This window comes from Drosophila biarmipes, chromosome 3L (assembly GCF_025231255.1).
Source record: "Drosophila biarmipes strain raj3 chromosome 3L, RU_DBia_V1.1, whole genome shotgun sequence".
NCBI classification, from domain to species: domain Eukaryota; kingdom Metazoa; phylum Arthropoda; class Insecta; order Diptera; family Drosophilidae; genus Drosophila; species Drosophila biarmipes.
In genome coordinates, this window is record NC_066613.1 from 11,161,194 (window position 1) to 11,176,501 (window position 15,308).

At 41.1% G+C, this 15,308-nt stretch overlaps 2 protein-coding genes across 3 annotated transcripts in view; both read left to right on the forward strand.

Annotated features, from left to right (window-relative positions):
* The window catches only part of LOC127010806 (uncharacterized), a 120,344-nt gene that overhangs the window by 99,088 nt on the left and 5,948 nt on the right, over positions 1-15,308 (forward strand). The gene's annotated exons all lie outside the window — the stretch shown is intronic.
* LOC108028485 (adenylate cyclase type 2) overlaps positions 1-15,308 on the forward strand; it is a 40,026-nt gene that overhangs the window by 22,264 nt on the left and 2,454 nt on the right. For both annotated transcript variants that reach the window (XM_017100348.3, XM_017100351.3), the window contains exons 3-16: positions 3,779-3,912; positions 4,434-4,631; positions 4,702-4,824; positions 5,646-5,840; positions 6,039-6,266; positions 6,616-6,743; positions 8,805-8,963; positions 10,906-11,663; positions 12,399-12,497; positions 13,444-13,562; positions 13,943-14,169; positions 14,236-14,443; positions 14,661-14,971; positions 15,092-15,254. In XM_017100348.3, the coding sequence (XP_016955837.1) occupies positions 3,779-3,912; positions 4,434-4,631; positions 4,702-4,824; positions 5,646-5,840; positions 6,039-6,266; positions 6,616-6,743; positions 8,805-8,963; positions 10,906-11,663; positions 12,399-12,497; positions 13,444-13,562; positions 13,943-14,169; positions 14,236-14,443; positions 14,661-14,971; positions 15,092-15,254 (3,050 nt within the window). The remainder of the gene's footprint in view (positions 1-3,778; positions 3,913-4,433; positions 4,632-4,701; positions 4,825-5,645; positions 5,841-6,038; positions 6,267-6,615; positions 6,744-8,804; positions 8,964-10,905; positions 11,664-12,398; positions 12,498-13,443; positions 13,563-13,942; positions 14,170-14,235; positions 14,444-14,660; positions 14,972-15,091; positions 15,255-15,308) is intronic.

Here is a 15,308-nt window from a genome sequence, read left to right on the forward strand (position 1 = left end):
GCGCAAAAAGCTTGTAATTCCTGTCTCAGCCCGAAGGATGCAATTTACAATGTTGCAGCAGGTGGCGGTTGCAGCTTGAAGTGGCTTCTCGGTCGGCTGACAGGCATGTGCGGCATTTGCAGCTTGCATTTTGTTGCATTTTATGTTGTCGGCCTGGGCCAACGGGTCGTATGTGCAATATTTTCCTCTCTCCATTGCCACGGCGAATGGTGTTGCAAACTTTCAGGCTGGCTTAAAACCGAATCGTGAGGTACCTGAAAAATTTCACAACGGCTGTTAACTAAATGAAAACTGGCAGGAGGTAACGAGCCGGAGATAAAACAAATCTACCTGAACTGATTTAAAGTTTAAGCACAGCCACAAATTGAATATCTTTTTGTACCTGCGCAGCTGCACGCAATTTTAATTTATAGTTATGGAAAAACTGTCAGAACCGCAAAACGTAAATCATTTAAATGTGCAATTGAAAGCCATAAATAGTTTAATTTTTAATCAAAACTGGTAATCAACATATAAAAAGATAAAGAGAAATGGTTTTGTTGGCTGTCAGAATTATAGATTACTCTTTAAACCATTTAAGTGAGGAAATATTAAAGTGACATGGTTATTGACTTGATTTTGACAGGTTTCTGTTTGGCATTTTACTTTAAATATAAAGTACTTATTTGTGGTATAGAAATCTCAAAAATTTATATTTAAATTATTGTTTTTATTGGTGTAAAATATATACTCATTTCTACCCACACCAGCCTATTGACATGCCCTTGTGGTTAAGGGATGCAGTTTCTGAAAGCGGCTTCGTAACTAAGCCGGTTACCCTGTAGCTTAACCCGAGGCTGGATTTAAGCCATCTTGTGCTTCTGTTCGGGCCTGGTGATCTGCATCTTTAACGTGATGGCAGCCCACATGAAAATTCGTTAGCAACGAACTCAATCCCCCTAATCGCCTGCCCCCCGCGTCAACGGCTTGCCAGGATGCCTTGACAATGTGTCCGCACATACTTAATCGCATGGAGGAACAGCAGGGAAAGCCGTTGCGGATCTCAGCGTTTCAGCTCCGGGATGAAATAAAATCTATGCCGAAAGCTTCGCCAATGTCGCCGTTGCTGTCGTTGTCGTGTCTTCGTCTAGGTTGTCTGCAACTGTTTCACTTTAGCCGTTTTATTTTTTATGAGCCAACGCGCAGATACTCGACACTGGGGTGATTCGGTTCGATTGGATGGAAAACAGGAGATATGCTTTAGGAGAGGTGCGGACTTTGTAAACTAGTGTCGCAAGCTATTTGAGAATGTGTTTAAAGTTTTGTGCTGCTAAGAAACGAAAATCTAATTTCAAAACATATTGTAGCATGCTTTTTAGAGCATTTTTAAAGGATTTCAAACCTTTTTTTCTGAAAATCATCGTAATCCTCTTAATACTTCATAAAATCAATATCTTTTCAAGAGAGATTTCGTAAGTGTTCCCCTAAATTTTGTCTAGATTTGCCCAAGACCCACCCTAATACACACACCATGGCATCTGTCGCCCAGCACTGGTGTTTGTGCTGGCGCTTACAAAAACAGAGGCACACACGCCCTCACTTCCAGGATCTCGGTTCGTGTCAAAAGAATTTCTGTTTGATTGCAGAGAATAAACAAGTGAAGGCAGCTCCACTCGCCATATATCATGGGACGAAAACTCGTTCTACGAGCATGTGCCGCTGTCGTCTGGTGTTTTCCTCTCGACTTGTTTTTTCCTGCCTGCGGCTTTTCCAGAATTTTCACTCAGACCTTGTGCAGCAATTGGAGAATCCTTAGCTAAATGCAATGTCGACAAGGCGGTTAAATGCGGTTTCCATTTTATAGCCTCCCAGCAGTTGTTATATGTATTTTATACCTTAACCCCTGCCTATAAATAATAATGCACTTAATGCGCTTTGTTTGGCTTTTAAGGTTCTTAATGCCTACTTTGTGGTTAAGATGTTTTGTAGCGTAATGATTGCAGTAAACATAACGCCGACGGCCGAAAATTGTATTTTTCAGTATCCGATTTAAAGCTTTCATAAAAAAATAAAACAAGCTTATCTAAAGCCATATTACGTTTATGACTTGCCTTTTAATAAAAATGCATTTTGAGCGGCTTTATAGCCCTTGCTTCCCTTTGTGCTTTATGGTTTTGGAGTCTTTTCTTATAAATTTTGGGTATATACACTTTGGTCGACAGTAACAGATTTAAATTATTTTACAGTGACTTATAAAATATTTTAAAAAGGGTTGTATATCTTAATCGCTTTTGACAAACTGTTAGTATAAGTATGCTTCAAAGCTAAGAGTGACAAAATATTTCCCATTAGTAAATTTTAAGACGCTTACAACGTAATAATTTACCCCAAATAAGGTAGCCCCAAAGAACACAGCCTACAACCCATACACAAAAGTTGTCCAACCCCTCGAAATGTTTACACATTTTATTGTGCGTATAATTTGCGGGATTGTCCCTCATTAATTAAGCTGACGTATTTCGGCCACTAGACGGGTCAACTTGACCCAACCTCTCAGACTTGTCATCATTTCTGTTCATTAAGGGCTCTCAGACTGGCCTTATATTGATTTATCGGATCGGCTTGATAGAGCTGATGCCAGAAAAAGGCCTGTGCGAGGGGAAAAAATCAATTTAGCTGGCAGACAAAAAATCAAGTCCCACAACGCATCTATAAATAGGCTGACCCCAACAAAAACAGAATAATCTGTAATATCCAAACATCCACCGGACATTTTGGCTTATCTGGCCTGTCTGCGACCATAAATAAATCCAACGCTTTAAATGCCCCCAGTCAATTAGCGAGCTATAAATCTGAGCGTATCGATTTACAAATTGTACAAAGGGGGAAATATCAACAAAGGCCTCACCAGCGCAGTATGCTAATTTCGATGTTGAGTGTAATTTAAGTGCGTGTTCAAAACTTTTACGGGGAACTGTGAGTGTGTGTTGGCTTGTTGATTTATGACTGCAGCGATATTATTATTTCCCTTAATTGCAGCTGGGCAAATGTTTGTTTGCCCCCCTCGATTTCAATTTTCATGCAGCATTTAAAGCTTTCCGAATGTCTACCGGTAATTCCTTAAAGTTTGGCTTCTGTTTGCCCCATTAAATTATTTCGTTATTGATTACGTTATTTCCGAACAACCTTCAGGGAGCGTTTCATTTATCCAAAGGTGATATTTGATTCCATTTGCATATTTTCCCATACATCCAGGCCCGACAGCACGCTCTGGCCCCTGACAGCTCAATTAAGTTGCTTCTCAAAGACAATTGTCTGTGAAATTGAACGGCGGTGGAACGATGTGGAGCCTTTGTAGAGTATACAATTTCTTTGCGTGAGCGTCGGTGAAATGTATGCCATTGTTAAATGTCAAATTTAAATGCCAGACAAGCGGCATTATTCCAGTGGGCGGTCAATTAAAGTGTTTCAAAAGGCGCCCATCACGTGAGAATCAGAAGCCAAGAATCGCCCGGAGGCTGCTGAACTTTATTCTATGTTAAACTAATGAAGATGATAGATTTATGAGAATCTAGATAATGTTGGGAAAAAGCTAAGGAGTTGAAAATGTTTACTATTCTGAGTTTGTTTACCTTTATTAAAGTTGAACTTCTATAATTTCTAGCTAGTATTCCTTAGGGATCTATAATGAAAGCTTCACATCTTTTCCACTTAGTTAAGAACTCCTCTTTGCCATTTTTCTTTTGAAGAAGTGATTACCTAATGGAAGCTAATAATCGCAACTTCTCTTCTCTTGCAGCTGAGGACATCCACCTAAACGATTTATATACCCGCTACCGCCAGAGGCTCCGCAAGTCCCTCTTCAGATCGGGCCTCCTAACTTCGCTGCTGGCATGTGTTGTGTCCATAATAATTGGCATCGCTTACGACCAGGTGAGCACTTACCGCACTTAGATTGCCTCGAATGGGTAACCGAACTTAGGCACAGAAAATAAAGATTGTTGAGAACCTTATTTTTTATTCCAACGAAATATGAGAATATTAAAAGGGAAAGTTTAGCTATAACAACTTTTTAAAGGTATTCTTAATATTTACCGGAAGAACCATTATTTTCAAAATAGCAAATTCAAAAAAACTATTAGAAAAAATATATGCTCGCAGTTTTTTCTTTAAAACAATAAAAATCTTTCTTAAAAAAATACTGTTACTTAAGTTTAGAAATCTATTTTGTTAGACCTTTCTTAAATAACCAATATGTTTGTTTTTGAAAATTTATCTCAAACAAAAATTCTTACATTTATAGGGACATTTTCTATAATAAACAAGATTTTTAAATTCTATATTACTAAGTTAAATCTTGAGAACTTTAAAATTCTTGGAACTATAATTTTATCATGAAAGCGTCCACTAAGTTATGTTTCCTACTCATCACTTTTCTCACTGTGTATCCACAGAGTCTGCTGCGAACTCTGCTGCTGGTGCTGGCGGCTCTAATCTCGGGATCCATTCTGACGGCTCTGCAGTTTCCGGCGGTGCTGAGCTCCCCGGCCGCCGCCTTGGCCTTCGCCATCGTCACCACCTTCTCGCTGGGCACAATTGCGGCCATCACCGGGGATGAACTGGCCCCGCTGCCCATGTACGCCCTATTCCTGGTAAGCCGGTGCAATCGCAGTCGCAATCCCACTCCTCCGGGGGATTATAATACTCGAGCGTCCATTGCAGTGCATCCACTCCATGCTGCCCATTTCGTGGCCCGTCTCCGTGGTGCTGGCCCTATTCATGACCGCCATCCACATCGTTTACCGGATCGGCACAAGTCCCGACTACGCGCCCAATTTGCCAATGGTAAGTCCCCGTTCATTTGCATTCTCCATAGAGCCGCAGAGCCATAAAGCCCCATTAATGCGGCCAGACACCAGCAGTTGGATTAGTTTATATGAGTTTGGCGACTACAATTGTGACGAGAGTGGGGCTTACCGCGGATCAGGATGCACAATTAATTGAGAGCTCTGTAATGTCTAATAAAACTAAAACCAACATTTACACAGCTTTTTTTTTGGTTCCCAGCATGTCAAGCATTGAACATATACATATTTAGACATTAGATAGATGTATTGAAAATGGATTTTAAATGTTAAATTTATAGTCAAAAACAGAAGGTGTCTCTCAAGATAAGAGTTTAAAAAAAAAGCTAAAGATGTTAAGCCAACTTTATTTATCGCAAAAATTGAAATATAAAGTATACATAAACCCTTCTTAAATCTCGGTGGTAAAACACTCTAGAAAAGCGCGGATTATTTTATTTGCAGAACAACGAATGCAGCCAAGCAGAATTCATATCTTAAAAGCACTTTTCGCTCAACCCATTTTCTGCAACTGTTTAATTTCTGTTGCGCTAGCTCGGTGAGAAATAATTTGTTTCCTAGCTCGTTTCAATTCCCCCAACTCCCCTAATGGGTTGCGGTGGGATATCCGGACACCCGGATCCACGGAGCCCTTTGTCCCCCTGCTCCGTGATTTTTTAATTAGGTTGCATCGTGTTTTTTGCCGCGCTGCAAGGACACTATGATGCGCTGTGCGCCAGCTGGTAATTGCCATTCCGGGTTAGACATTTATTATTTATGGAACGTGCTGCTTCACCCGCTTTACCCGCTTGTATTTCTTAGCTCTTCGGGGAGATTGTGATGCTGGCCAGCGCCTCCATTTCCGGGCTCTACTACCGCATCATGTCGGACGCGGCGCACAACAGGACCGTGGATGGCACCCGGACGGGCATCGAGCAGCGCGTGAAGCTCGAGTGCGAGCGGGAGCAGCAGGAGCAGCTGCTCCTCAGCGTCATCCCCGCCTACATTGCCGCAGAGGTGGGTGAAAATAAAATTTCTTGGGTGGAAAATATAGAACCCATTAACGTTAACCGAATTTTTATCAATTATCTTATTAGAAAGGCGTAGTTCTTTTTTTTATACGTTGTCTTTCTTAATTGGTTGGCACTTTAACAATGTATTTTGATTTTTCCCTTTAATAGTATGCAAAGTTTTATGGTATTTTCTCCCTCTCAGGTGAAGCGCAGCATCATGCTGAAGATGGCGGATGCCTGTCAGAGGGCTGGGGGACAGGCTTCCACCTCGGCCACTCGGTTCCACGAGCTGCATGTCCAGCGCCACACCAATGTCACCATTCTCTTCGCCGATATCGTCAACTTCACGCCCCTCTCAAGTTCCCTGACGGCCAGCGACTTGGTCAAGACCCTGAACGATCTGTTTGGACGGTTCGATCAAATAGCTCAGGTAAAGTTCAATAATAAATTTAAATTATTATGGGAATAAATTCATAAAAATTTTATATAATCACATTTTGTTAAAACCAAATTTATGAAAAAATTTCCCTAAAAAATTTAACGTATTAATAAAATATTAAATAATTAAAAAATTCTCTCCTAATGTTTATTAAGAAAACACGGTTTTCTTTATGTTTCCATAAAATCAATAAACTCATCAAAATGAGTTTTATTCATACTATGAAGCACCCTCATCGAAAAGCCACTAATAAGCATTATTATATGCGAACAAGCACTCTACACAAGTGTACGACATGTGTGTATAGTCTTAATAATAATTAATTGCTCTATCCCCGCAGGAGAACCAGTGCCTGCGCATCAAGATCCTCGGGGACTGTTATTACTGCGTGTCCGGCCTGCCCATTTCCCGGCCCCAACATGCAACCAATTGTGTCAACATGGGCCTGCAGATGATCGATGCCATCAGGTGAGTGGGCCTCGCCAGTGGGTCTGGCTCGGTTCGGACTGGCTTTGCTGTCAGTGCAAATGTTTGCATTGGGCCCGTCATCGGGTGTACGACTTGTTTGTCTTTCGCTCCTGGCCAGCCTTTGACTTTCAGTTGGAGCTCCTTTGGCCAAGGCCATTTGACACCGTGATTGTTGATTTTGCGGCCAGCGGGAAATGGAAATCTTTGCTGCATTCACAGTTAACTGGGCCATAAATCGGCCCTTGTTTACTTGGTTTAGGACTTGGTTCGAGGTTCGACGCCTCAGAATATTAAATTTAAAATAAAGGTTTACTGAACGAAGTATTGTTTAAACCATTTTATTGGTTCCAATACATTTTTATTTGCTGAATTGTTTACGACAATTTCCCCTAATGAATGTGGCACAGATTAAAACCAATTAAAAATGTACATTCCGCATTGTCTCGCATTTCATTCCAATTGAAATCGTGACATCGCATGGGATCTGTTATCCTCATCTGTGACCGGGTTCCAGGCTTTAATTGCCGCCAGATATACGGGGATATTCCTGCTGAAGTCACTCCCTTGTAGTATCGGTTTTATGGAGGCCCATTAAAAACGTATTATGCAATAAAGGCACACGAACGAGATGAGAAAAAAAGCGAATGGCACAGAGAAACATCATAAAATACAATAAACAATATCGGCACAAAGGCATTTTATTACACGCGAGAATTTATGCACAAGTGGCCCCAGGACCGAAAGGAACCTCTCATTTTGGCTTTTTGCTGGCCTTTTCCCGTGCTTTTTATTGGACTCTGTGCTTATTCCCATTGTTTATTCTGGCCGGCTGGCCCTCCCTGATTCCGCTACTTTTCGGGAGCCGTGGCCTTTTAATCTTTGCCCCGGACAATGCCCCTCAAGTTGCCAGAGACGCTGGCTTTGTTCCTGCCGCAAACTTGGTCAAAAAGATACTCGTGCTGTTGACTTTCGGGCAGCTTAACAAGCCGCCCGGGGAAAATGCCAAAAGTTTTGAGCCGAAAAGGAAATATCATTTAATTATGAATTGCATTTCCTTTGTCGAAAAGCCAGAACAACGTAAAACTTTAATTCCGCTGGCGCGCTGCCCAAAAAGTATGCTATGCTTTTCGACGCAAAGTCACTTGATTTTATCTGTCTGGGTTTTGGGAAATATTTACATGAATTATGCAGTTCAATCAGAATTTGACAACTTTTTGTTTTCGCAAAACTTTGGCACTTAGAAATTCACAATCCCCAAATCCGGATCGAAAATCCAATTCCTTGTTTGCCTTGTTTGCGGCCATATCCATATCCTGCTAGCCAAGTGACCAGGAAGGGCAAAAGCAAATAAAACCCTGAAGGGCTCCCCTGTGATTTGGCCTTCGATGCGGCTCATTTGACCCCGACGGCAGTCAGGCCAAAGAAAATGCCGGTTAACGTTAATAACTCAAGAGCTCGTTGTTGGTTGACCTTCGCTTTCTAGCCACTTTCCGTGGAACTAAAGTTCCTGAACAGGCCATACTAGATTAGACACTGTAGAAAATGTATAGTCAATTATAATATCACCAGTAAAGTAGACATAATTTATTCCCTTTTTTAACATTTTAATTAATTAGGCTTACATAAAAATGTTTATTTAGAAAATTCTGATGTTACTTAAAGTTTTAAAAATGTGATGAAGTATGGAGTTTTCTTAAATCATTGGTAACCAAATTTTTACTTTATTTTATATACTTAAATTCTCTTGATGTTTCTCGATTTTCCACCCGGTTTAGCGGTTACACTGCATTATTTCTCAATTTTCTATTTCACATTATATATCATTCTGTTGATTTTGCTTAGTGTACCTGTATGTTGTGTGTTTGTCCCCACTCGCTGGCCGTATCATACTATACATCAGGCTGGAGTCGACCTGGTCCGCTTGTGTTTTATGGCCCATAAAATTGTTAATACGAAGCACCAACTAGCCTGTAGTGGTGCGCACATATCCTTAATAATACATCTGCTGCTTTGTGCTCCTGCATTGTTTGCCCTTCGCTTATTCTTCGTTTATTCCGGCAGACACGTGCGTGAGGCGACCGGCATAAATGTTGACATGCGAATTGGCATCCACACTGGCAACGTTCTCTGCGGCGTCCTTGGCCTCCGAAAGTGGCAATTTGATGTTTGGAGCGACGACGTTACATTGGCCAACCACATGGAGAGCGGCGGTGTCGCCGGGTAAGTGTGTGCCCACACTGGGAGAAATTATCTGAAATTAATAAAAAATATTTTTAAAATATTAGGATAGATATAGACACATTTAACACTTAACTTAAAAAATATATATTTTGATAACATTTATAATTATTTAAATAAAAATTAAGATTTATGTATTTGTTAAGTTTATAAATTATTTTATGAATTGTATGTCTTTTATACTCTAAGTATATCGAAACTTGATGAGATTCGGGCAATTTACACACATTTGAATAAATAATTTGGGATATAATGCAGCGGCTTCTCATTTCAACTTTTTAGATAATATCAAATTAGCACTTCGACTTGAAATATATATATATTGATAACATTTAAAATTATTTAAATAAAAATTTAGATTTATATTTTTAAAATATGTATTAAGTTTACAAAATTCTTTTATGAATTTTAAGTCTTTTCAACTCGTTACCACAAAAATTAGAGATATTGTTTTTTAAAATATTTTTTTTTTACAACTATAAATTTAGTAGGGTTTTTACTTTAGTTTACACACCCCACCAAAGCACATGCCAGACTTTGATTAATTTTTTTCGGTGTATGCAAGTGCTTTCCCTTATTTCGCCATTATGTTTGTACGAATGACAACGATGACGAGCGAGGCGAACAGAAATAAATAAACAAAGCGCGGAGCCCGCGGGTGGCGAGAATGGGGCTTGGGGAGGCGCCTCTAATGGCGGTGGCAGCACAAAGCGAGTCAAGCAGTCGTAATGGCAATTTAAATTAGCCTCGTGTAGTCCCAATTAAACGGGTTTCAGTTCAAGTCTGCATGACATCCGACTGCAAAGGTTAAGGTGAGCTGCAGCACAAGAAGGAGCTCCAGAATACAAGAAGGAATTTGCCAATTTAAGAATTCCTACATATGCCAACATTAATTATTAGCATTACCAAGGTTTGCTTTTAATTAAATTTTCGTAATGCATTTGAGGTTGGGAATTTCAATTATGAAGTTGGGTTGCTCAAATTAATACTCACGCTTCTCACATTTCCATATTACGGCTGTGCGATGTTTTATAAATTAAATAAAGAAAAAACATTTCTTTGGCAGAGTCTCTTACTTAAATCTTGTTTATACCCATGACAATTTCTGTAGGCCACATTTTTCTCAAAAAAAATGTTTTTAAAATGCTGTTCAGACCTTTACAGCTTTGTAGCACAAAATTCCGCATGTTTGCTTTGCAGATACCAAAGTCTAAAACTCTCCCGCCGCCCCAACAGTTTGACTTTTATACCCCCCAAACAAACCATTTTCCTTGGGTTTATTCATTTTGCGTGCTTAAGCCACACTCGAGTCTTTCAGATGAATGGTAGCTGAACATGTTAAAATGATTTTCTTTTATCTTACCTGCGGTCACATACGCAGGCTTCAATTATTTCGAATTGAATTGAAATGCTGCAGTCAATGAGCCGGAAAACACTCAGACGCCTCAATTCGGTCCTTTCGCACGAGTTCCGCTTTCCGGGGCAAAAATATAAACAAAATTACGTAGGGATCTAGATAAATAGACAAAGACAGTGGCAGCCTAAATTATTTTGCATAAGCTTGTGCGGGTACACTTGAAAAAAAGTGTTAAAGTACATTTTGTTGAAAAGCCAAGTATAATATTACGACATTTTTTTTTGCTAAGAAATATTAGAGAAGCTGCATACAAATTTTAAAATAGTTATCAGGATTGAAGTTTATATATATAATAATTCTACCTTCAGTTACAAAAAAAGGGCTTAAATAGTTTTAATTTGTGAACATTTAACCTAGTTTCTTTTAGCCACTTAAGATTATTTATTTCTGTGCAAGTGTGTGGCAGCAAAAGACCCTTAAAAAGCGCATAAATGTAGATTGCTCATACGCCCCGTATGTCACCCCACAAGCATTCATCATCATTTCTCTTTTGTGTCTCCCCTGCAGGCGCGTCCACATCACGAAACAAACTCTGGACTTCCTGGGCGATAAGTTCGAGGTGGAGCAAGGAGAGGGTGGCAACCGGGATGCGTATCTGGCGGATCACAAGGTGGAATCGTACCTCATAGTGCCGCCCAAGCCGGCCTACACCTACAGCGTTCCGCGAGTGGTGGAGTGCATCGAGCACAATGATCCCAGTCCCACGGAGGAGAAGCAGAAGGAGACCAAGGTGGCGGATCAGTCCAACGAGGGCACAGATGTGACCGACAGCCTAATCCCGGCTACGGTGGATCCCATACCCTTGGTCGTCGACGAAAAGATGTCACCCACCTCGACGAATAGTCAGGAGGTTCCTTTGCACGCTCCACTCGCCTCCACTGCCTCCATGTCCATTAAGGAGCTGTCCGAGGAGGAGGACGAAGCGGACGAGGCCACCGCAGTCACAGAGCCCCTGATGCTCAAGGATCAGGAGAGCAAGGAAGGCCAGGAGGTCAAGCCCAACGGTGGCCACCGCGGCAGTGGCGATTCCGCCGCCTCCGAGTCCGCGGCCAAGTCCACCGCCCTTTCCCTGCCAGCCGAAGATCTGCTCAGCATGAGCGGTTCGGAGAGCGGCATCTCCAACAGCGGCACCCCGGCTCCATCCTCGAATCCCACGAGTGTCACGCCCACCGCAGCCGCCCCCGCCGGAGGAGCTTCCTCCGGCACCAACAGCCTCACTGTGGCCGAGGCCCCGGAGCGATCCCGCCGGAAGTTGTCCGTTCAAGGTGAGAATAATAAAATATATCAATACAGTATTGCGATATTTTCAAATGTAACATTTACTTTAATGAATCGAATATCAGCGATATATTTATTGTATCGACTTTATTTTGTATTAATATAAATTGATATTAACAATATAAATATTAGTTTGTTCTTATAAATTAGCATTATAAAATAATTCAACTTTTTAGCCATAACATCATTTATGAACTCCGGCATGGGTCCTCGAGATATTTTGCTTTAAGTCCTGCCCTGAATTAACATAAAATTATTATATATATATAAAATAAAATGGAATAAATTTACTATTTCCCAAATAATTTTACAACTTATTTTTTCACAAGTTTCATAAATTAATTCCATTTACAATTTAAAACGCCTAAATTGTGTACATTCAAGAAATCATTTCTTAAAAATACTTAATTTTCAAAAAATTGTAATAAGCATTGCCACAGAAAATATATTCATAAAGTACTGATTTGAAAAGTTTTTAAGTCACTTTAAACTCAATTTCGGGAACCTAATATTTTAAATTCAAGTTCTGAAAACGGGGGTTTTATTCAATATTAAGTTTAAAGCCCCCTTTAATTGCTGTTTTTTTAAATGAAAAGTCGCCTGTGCAGGTTACGCAATCATCCACATGCCATCAATCACCACCTGTAATGGGCATTAACACTTTGGCGTTGTGCGATAGCTCTTATTTATGTGACCACCTCCTTTGCTCCTCTGCCCGCCAGGTCTGATGTCCTTCGCCGACAGACGCCGCTCCTCCGGAGCCTTCATCGAAGGACGAAAGCTGTCCATCCACAGCGGAGAAAGTTTCCGCAGTCATGCGGGTAAGTTGCCACCTCAACCACCCACCTCCCACCGCCTCGTAAAACGCAACAGTTGAAAATCACTTTCGCAAATGAGCTCAGGTTATGCATAATTTTATCGCTGGCAGCGCAACTTTTGCATCGTAAATTTATCGCAGGCTTGCATTTGTTTGCGGATTGGCCTTTGTGAAAACTTTATCCATGAGCCAGGGACCATGGACCATGGACCAGGCAATTAAGCTCCTTTGACAGCCAGCTGGGCTGCGTCGGCCCTTTTAGTGGAATATATTTTGGTCTGGGTGGGACGGGTTCTGCACGTGAGGCCCCGGGCTTTTGTGTCGGTTTATGAGTTTTAATTTGCCAAGGACATCGAGTTCGGCATGTGGCCAAGTCACTTTGATGGCATTTTTAATGCGAATGGGTGCCTTTTAATGAGCTTGTCAGGCTAGCTCAACTGAAAAACTCTGCAGCCTTCGAGGTGCAATAATGCCAGCGATTTGGGAGAGATTTTTCATTATTAATGGGGTCTTGCTGGACCGAAAAGCAGTCGTAAAACTGTTGGGGTACTTGGAATATCTGCTGTATTCATATAAAAACTATCACATTGTTGGATGGCACTTAAAAAAGTGTGAATTTTTACTTTGTGTGGTGCTTAACTTGAGCGCTACACAATTTTTTGTAACCAGTTTAAAGTTAGATTATAAAAAAATATAAATAAATTTATTCAATTACCGAATTTCACTTTATTAGGCAATATGGTAAAAAATGAATGAAATGAGTTTAATTAATTATGAAACCAATGTAAAATAAATAAGTAAATTAGTGCAAATATATACATTTGAAAGTGGTTGTTGGTACTAAATTACTGGTTGCTTTCTTCCAAATATTATCATATCACATGTGCAGCTTTGCTTGAAAAAAACACGGTCGTTGCACTAAACTTTAATACAACATTGAACCCTTTCAGGTCATGTCACACGCAATCGTCCCTCATCGAAGATGACCAAATATGTGGAGTGCTGGGGGGCAGATAGACCCTTTGCCAATATTGCCGAATCCAAACTGGTCAAGAACATTGGACTGGCGGTGAGTTGAGCCCAGAATAGAGAGGAATGGGGTTCAGTATGGGAAATCAAATTTAAATGGCCAGGAAGTATCAGCAAATTGGATAAGGCAAGCAGAGCATTTTCTTAGATTGCTTGGGCTGTAAACTAAGTACAGCAGATATTTGATTTAAGGAATTTCTGATATTTTTTGAAGAAGACCAGGCGATACATTTTCCAATCAAAAAAAATTCCTGTAAACCACTTGTTTTTTTATGAATTCTAACTAAATATCCCTTTAAATAAATCTATCTTTAAGTGAAGTTTTCTTGTACACAGTATCTACTGTAGATATATTGAGGCACCCGGAGCCAACTATAATATTATGTGTCCTTTGCGCTTTTCTCCCCTTTCCGCCCGCAGAGCATCGCCATGATTGAATCAAATTTACTGCCGCCGGAGCGTAAATGTTTCAATTTTAATTTCTTCGGACCGCCCACGGAGCTGAAACCGTTCACCATGTGGTACCGCAACACGCCCCGGGAGGGCATGTACCGCGCCCAGCCGGACACGCACTTCCGGTTCGACCTGATATGCGCCTTCGTGCTCTTCCTCTCGCTGGCCATCGTCCAGCTGATTGTAATCGAATTGTAGGTGAGATCAACTCGCATTACGGAGCCCATCGACTCATCCTTGGTCTTTTGTGTGAACCGCAGGAACCTGGCCCTCCTCGGATCCCTCCTGGCCAGCTTTCTGTCCCTGGCCCTGTTCCTCTACCTGAGCAACATGTCCGTGCCGGACGTGCACGCCTCGGCCACGGAGCGGAACGGTCCTGGCCAGGTGGTGGCCAGCAGTCGCTACCTGCGACTGGCCATGTTCGTCGTGGTCAACATCCTCATCTCCTCCTGCGCGGTCTTCAGTGTGGTAAGTCCAGCTGGGGTCTCAAAACAGTCAACATTATATTTTGTTTAAAAATCTTCGGAGTAAGTCAAGTTTTGTCGAAATAATCATTCATCATTAAATTGTTTTCCCTGTGCATTAAGATTTTTGTTTCATTTTATTTGTTAAATACTTATATTTATATATACTTTCTATATTTGCTATACATTTTGAAATACTCTTCATTTTTATTCCCCTTTAGATTAACTACACGGTACCCGATGGGGTAAACAGTGAGCCACCGCCTAATGCCACCAGCCTGGTCGGAAATTTCAGTGACCTTTTGAACGCCACCCAGGAGGAGATGCAGCCGTGGGACATAGCCCGTTCCATACACATTGCTCCCGTGTTTCTATACTGCTGTGCCATTAGTTTGGCGGCTATTTCCGCCTTTCTAAGATCTGGGTTTATCCTCAAGCTGATCGCCATGTTGGTGGCTGTAATCGCTCAGGTCACCGTGCTCGGATACAGCGATCTCTTTGTTATTTACAACGACACAAATATTAAATATGGGTAAGGAAAACTTCTAAACTAAACTAAAAACAGATTTATATAATGTACTACACTAACATTTTCCAAATGAAATAGTCTGCAAAAAGAGTTATTAAATGGCTTTGATTTTCCTAACACTAGCTTAGCCCTGGAGATCAAGGGCTTCCTGCTGCTCTTGGTCATCATCCTGGTGCTCCACACTCTGGATCGCCAGGGTGAGTATGTGGCCCGCACGGATTTCCTGTGGAAGGCCAAGTTGAAGGTCGAACAGGAGGAGGTCGAGACCATGCGTGGCATCAACAAGGTTCGAACAACCATATTAAAATGCATAAAAGAAATTCGATGCCAATTAAAAGCT